Source organism: Trachymyrmex cornetzi, unplaced genomic scaffold (genome assembly GCF_001594075.2).
Source record: "Trachymyrmex cornetzi isolate Tcor2-1 unplaced genomic scaffold, Tcor1.1 scaffold147, whole genome shotgun sequence".
In the NCBI taxonomy this organism is placed as follows: Eukaryota; Metazoa; Arthropoda; class Insecta; order Hymenoptera; family Formicidae; genus Trachymyrmex; species Trachymyrmex cornetzi.
In genome coordinates this window covers 6,956,599-6,963,085 of record NW_017296059.1, presented here as the reverse complement: position 1 = coordinate 6,963,085, position 6,487 = coordinate 6,956,599, and the positions used below count along the sequence as shown (strand labels likewise).

The following is a 6,487-nucleotide window of genomic DNA, read 5'->3' as shown; positions in this document are numbered from 1 at the left end:
CCTCCATTCATTGGCTGAAGCAAATGGTTACGCTAGAACACACCTTCTTTATTACATCATGGCCGCGGTCCGATTCACGCTTACAACGCTTAAAAATCATTTCATCCTTGTTGCTTGTCAAATGTTAAACGAAGACGAAAGATACTCATGAGCGTTGTTAGCATGAATCGGACCATGGCCCAGTAGATACGGATCGCGCAGTCTATTCTTTATGGCCTAGTTTACACCGACGGTTCGATCCGGGTCAAAATGCAAGAATCAACCAACTGTAGTTGAGCATTTCCCTGTAAAGCTGGAAACACAATAGACACAGGCAATAGGCACAGGCAACAGGGAATAACGAGCCGTCCAATCAGAGCTTTGGAGTATAAGTTCGATATTATATCCCAAAGCTCTGATGTCCCCATCGAATGACATCCCAGTCAAATGACAAAGGAATGCTCGACTACAGTTGGTTGGTTCTTACATTCCGACTCGGATCGAACCCTCGGTGTAAACTAGGCCTATGTCTTTGGGCATAGGCAACAGGGGCTCTATTCTTGAAAAGAAACGTATACGAAAATCTAGGGAAATGCTACAGTATACGTTACGTATACTATAGTATTTCCCTAGACTTTCGTATACGTTTCTTTTCAAGAATAGAGCCCCAGGAAATAACGAGCTGTCCAATCAGAGCTCTGAGATATAATATCGAACTTACACACCAGCCTTTACATTTGAGCTTTGTTTTCTGTGGCTGAACTAGTGTACACTTTTGGAACTTAAAGTGAGGTAGATACATTTGATATCTGTTTAAAGGGAGAAAGAGAGTTCTAGAATAGTCTTCTCCATGGTGTCTTCTCTAGTGCAGGAACAGAAAACAGACCATTGATTTCTGTCTCTTCATTTCTTCGATACTGCGTAATAATTTGCAGCGAGGATAATTTGATTGAAATTATTTCGGGTAAAGTACCTACGACTGATTGTCGATTAATTTTGATATAAATTTCTTCAGAACGCGTTATTATCGTACATATCTAAATATTTTGTTCGCCTGTTAGTAATATCTAAATAAAGTCTGAATAGAATATGTGGATATCACAAATATAACCTACAATTGAGCTAATAAGAGTCGACGCGAGCGAAGGTGCATAATAAATTTTCAACAAAGTAAATTTGTTAATCCATACGATGTGTTGGAATCATCTTTATTTGAATTTTTGAACGTTTCGATTCTCTTTGGAATCTTCATCAGCAATCATCTTATAACTATATTAGAGTTCACGAACATTCGATATAGAGTCATATGTGGATATGTGACCTGGGTACCTATCATGGAACATGTCGGAATGAATTCTGATCGGAATTATTCTGTTTTCCCTAGAAAACACAATAGAAATCTAGGAAATAATAAAATAATTCCGACTTTTTTCCATGATAGATGTCCTGTACTTGATTCATATGGATTTATTTTACGTGCTCTACTTTCAACGGGGTAAACGTCACATTTTCATTCCAACTAAAATTTGCTCGTAATGAACATAGAGAGAGAAACAGTGTCACTATACTCCTTATCCAAGAACTAAAATATTGATCATGAATTCACACGATTCGAACAACCGACAGCCTAAGTTTTTGTCATTCGTGTGCACAATATTAATTTTATGAAATTAAAAGATATATAAAATAGATATAAAAACATAAAATAGATATAAAATAGATATAAAAATAGATATAAAAACATATAAATCTGACATATAAAGATATAGTATAAATAGACATATATAAAGACAAATAAGACATATAAAGACAAATAAGACATTTAAAGACATATAAATCTGTGATAACAAAAGTAATCTTTAATTTTAATTCTCTTGAACTATCAAAATAATTATGTAGAACGCTTAAATTAAGCTACTTGTAGAATATCAAAATTTTTGCAGCATTGATTATTATACTTGAGAATCCTACATAATTATTTTGATTGTCCAATAAAATTATTTTTTCTGATCTGAATTTTTTAATATATCAGCAAAATCATTTTCTCATATTATTTTTAAATGTCAGTATAATGGTAAATATGATAATATTGTTTATTATAATATCTATTTAATATTTATAACATTACATTTACATTTATATTACATTTTAATGTTAGATTTTAATGTACATGTTTCTTAGGTTTCTAATTTTTTCTTGTTTGTATTTAATTTTTAAATTTGGTAAAATCATTTTCTTGTACTATTTTTAAAGTATAAATATCAATATATAACATTAATATAACAGTATTTTTTATTATAATATTTATTTAATATTTATAATGTTATGTTTTATATACCATTATATTCTCTTCTTACAATAAATTATAAAATTCGGGGTAATATAAAATATAATATGTCTTTAATTAAACACGAATCTACTTGTTCTCCGATATTGACATTCGAATTTCCCGCGTTTTGGGCAAAAGACGGAGCTATTATGATGTGGGATGTTCATTACGCTTATTTCAAGAGGACTAGCAGTTCAGGTTTCTATAGTCAAACGAATGCACCTATTGCGTTGTACAATCGCGCTATATTTGAGGCTAAATTTTGATTAGCTATTCCGAGTTCTACCCCACCAACCATCATGCAATATGAAACACCTTGTATTCTTACATCATGAATAGAAATAAAAAGAGGAATTTCGGGAAAGCGAGTATTCAATTGATTCCGTCTAACGGATATACAGACGAATAAAAAAATACAACGGTAATTGTACACTGTTATAAAAAAGCGACGTATTTCTTTATCTGAACACAGATATATCGAAAGCAAGGAAAATGATGGATGAATGGATGATGGACGAATTCGACAAAAGGTTCGCAAAGATGCAAAAGTACATTCCAGTCCTGGAAGCGATGATGGAGAGATTGAGCTTATGTGAAGACAGGAACAGTCGAAAAAGGGAAATGCAACTGCGGAAACTGAAGTTTCTGCACAGAATTCTAACAAACGGCAGGCGAAAGTATGTTGAATGGAAATTCATATTAGATGACTTATAAAGGAACACAGAATCAACTGACTTCCGATTTTAATAAGCTTTGGATGTTAAAATATAGATAAAAATAAGAGATACGTTTTTTGTACGTGCTAAATTGCACGTTAAGGAAATGAAAATCTTGAAAAAAAATCGGTTTTTTTTCTCTTAGAGTAAATATCGTTGAAACTATACGAGATAGAAAAAATGTTTTAAATAGAAGTTTGGTTTTACAAATATTTTATAATGATCATAAAACATTTTGTTTAAATAAGATAACTTCAAAAAATTAAAAAAATTTTTTTATTTAAATAAATTTTTTATAATTATTATATAGTATTCTCTTGAAACCATACAAGTTTTATTTAAAACATTTTTTTTTCTCTTATAAGTAGTATGTGGGCAGCTATAGAAATTCACACACTACGTACGATATCCATCATATGACATCTGACATTCATTGATTGCGTTCAGCAGAGAAAGCAGCTTTGCAATTGTTGTAAAATTCTTTAATATGATTGGTCTTGCCCTTAGTTCCTCATTGGATCTAAATGTATAAACCAACGCAGTCATTGTTACGATAAATGTCGGACGTCGTATGATGGATGTCGTACATGGTGTGAATCTTACATTTCAAGTACGCTAGGTTTATTCGGAGCGACCCCGAGCAGTTCCCGAGAGGCAAAACAAACAATAGTATAGTTTCAATGATACCTACTCTGAAAGAAAAAACTAATTTTTTTCAAGAGAGATTTTTACCTCTTTAACATGCGACTCAATGCATATAAAGAAAAAACATATCTCTTATCTTATTTAAAAAAATAGAAAATGTATTGTTTAATTATAAAGTACTCTTATAATATTGTTTAATTATAAAATACTCTTGAAACCATTCAACTTTTATTTAAAACATTTTTTTCTATCTGTCATAATTTCGACGATATTTACTCTAAAAAAACTGATATTTTGAAGGAAATTTTTACTCTTTTAACGTGCGACTCAGCACACGTATAAAAAACGTATCTTTTATTTTTGTCTACATTTTAACATATCCAAAGCTTATTAAAATTGGAAGGAGGTAGTTAGTTCTCTTGTTAAATTATATACCCGAGCGTAAGGATTCATTAGTAAAAAGTAATATATTAAAACTGTTGCTACAGCTTTCGATTATTAATTAAAATATTATTGATGAAATAGTTTGACGATCGAGACGCTGCAGAAATGCGAGGATGTTTTACAGAAATTGCACAACAAGATAAAAAGGTAAATATACTGATAAATCTATTATTTCGATACACATAAAAATCGATTCCTATTAATGTTTGTTGAATAAGGTCGTCAAATTACAGAGTTTCTTAATAAGATCCTAAAGACATCTGTATTACCAACTAAACATGTATAATTTTTGTATAACGAATACTCTTTCTCTTTCACGGATTCGAAAATCCTTTTCCAGGATTAAAGTATACGCATTAATACGTGTTTGTGAAGTGGAGTCTACGCTGAGAATGATGAAAAATTTCGAAATCGATATATTTTTTATCATTTCTTAGTGTAACATGGCGTCTCAGTTGTCAAGTCGTGACAACATTTGCTTGATATGAAAGCTTTGCAACCCAAACGTACGAAATAATAGTTCTCAAACACGTAATTTGCACGAACATACAACGTCGAGTTCTTAGAATTAGATTTAGACGCTTTATCGCGATTCGTTGTACAAAATTCGTTGTACAAAAATTGTATGTGTGACTGCGTGTATCATAGTGCATCTGCGTGAGATATTACTGTGGTAGTATAAAAAGACATATCGGCGCGCGGTGCGACATCTAATGATTTCGTCGGAGTTCGAGCTTTGCTTTAGCATCCCCTAACAGCCCTTCTACAATAAGCCGCAAGTCAGAACATCAGAAATCTTAACCGGTCTTAACCAAATCGTTCAAGTTAGCTATTGGCCAACTTTACCGATTATGACTCAAAATAGCTTAGAACTTCTGACTTGCGACTTATTGCAGAAGGGCTGTATGTTTTAAAACAATTTTTTGCCCCTGAAGAAAATAAAACGTAAAGCGAACGTCAATAAAGTATTAATTGAAGTGTAAAGGAAGTGTAAGAATACTGGAAATGGCTATATTATAACATTACATTGTTTTATATATGTTTTTGTAATTTCCTAAATAATTTTATTTATTTTTTTAGCTTCTCCAAAGATCCCGGAGTAATCGAAGATTCTAACCTGACATTATTGGCAAATGATATAAATTTACTATTATTAACATAAATATTTGGCTAATACGTTATTATATTTACGATTTTTTATTATAAAAATGCTTCATAAATAAATATGTATACTTATAAAGGGGTGGCACCCAGTTGGACACGAGCCACTTACAGCGCTTGAGACTACAAGCTCCTAAGCACCGGTCGCTGTGATTGGTGGTGTGCAATCGAGCTGTGGTCAATCGGGATTACCCTCTTATAAAGCTGTAATATTCTATATATTGCCGAAAAATTACAATTTTTCCTCTTCATGGTTCGTTATCATCTCTGTTGATAATCAAACTTTGACAATACACTGAAATCACAATTTTAAAGAAAATTCGAGTGTTATTGAGTGTTACGTTCAGATTCCACAGTTCTTTTCTTCGATTAAAATTTTCGTCATCACCATAAGGGTTATTAATAAGTAATACCGGTAGACCATCTGTATCTACCATAAGAAGTTACAATAGCTACGAGCTGAATAACGTTCGCCTTTTTAGACTAATAATCCACTCGGGACAAAGTTATTGGATTAAATATTTGAACCAAGTGTTGAATAGAAGAATTTTGTCCCGAGGAACAGAAGTAAATAGATTAAGGATTAGAACTGAAACAGCAGTTGTCTGTAATAAATGATATATGTGGCTCTAAACTATTGAACATTCGACAAATGGTCGATGACGAAAGTTGTTTTAGACACATATCCCAGTATCCCACAACCAATACCTTTAATCCTAATTCTAGATTAGACCAATAACATATATACGTTAGGCCTGCACGCGGCACTATTAACTGGCGAATATGAAAAGGAGGCCCTTCACGAACAGACAGTCGAAATCTATCTAACCAGCCGAAACTCTGCCGATCCGCAACCAGATCACTATGATCAGTCCATTCAAGCGATTTTATTCGCGAATAGTGTCGAGTGACTCGGTCAAAGCCTCCAGACATCCAACTGAGGCCACTTTCTAATCGCTGGGTCAACCCTCCCATTGGCTGCGTTCAGCAGAGAAAACAGCTTTGCAACTGTATAAAATTCTTCAATATGATTGGTCTTGCCCTTAGTTCTTCATTGGATTTAAATGTATAAACCAATCATATTCAAGAATTTTACAACAGTTGCAAAGCTGCTTTTTCTACTGAACACAGCCAATGTTATTACGTTTTGATGTTGAAATCCAGCGTCGTAGCGTCAGGTGAAAACGCACCCTTAAGGCTCGTCTACAAGGCG

At 32.8% G+C, this 6,487-nt stretch overlaps 1 protein-coding gene across 1 annotated transcript; it reads left to right on the top strand.

The window, feature by feature from the left end:
* Positions 1–788: 788 nt before the first annotated feature.
* On the top strand, positions 789–5,302 carry LOC108757697 (mediator of RNA polymerase II transcription subunit 15). The gene is made up of 4 exons (XM_018502202.1): positions 789–943; positions 2,781–2,985; positions 4,195–4,260; positions 5,194–5,302. Exons 2-4 carry the CDS (start codon positions 2,801–2,803, stop codon positions 5,273–5,275), a joined length of 333 nt encoding a protein of 110 aa, XP_018357704.1. The 5' UTR covers positions 789–943; positions 2,781–2,800; the 3' UTR covers positions 5,276–5,302.
* The last annotated feature ends 1,185 nt before the right edge of the window (positions 5,303–6,487 follow it).

Coding starts and splice junctions, on each gene's coding strand:
- LOC108757697 (XM_018502202.1), top strand. CDS start 2,801: ATGATGGATGAATGGATGATGGACGAATTCGACAAAAGGTTCGCAAAG. Junction 2,986..4,194: donor CTAACAAACGGCAGGCGAAA/GTATGTTGAATG, acceptor TTGATGAAATAG/TTTGACGATCGAGACGCTGC. Junction 4,261..5,193: donor TTGCACAACAAGATAAAAAG/GTAAATATACTG, acceptor TTATTTTTTTAG/CTTCTCCAAAGATCCCGGAG.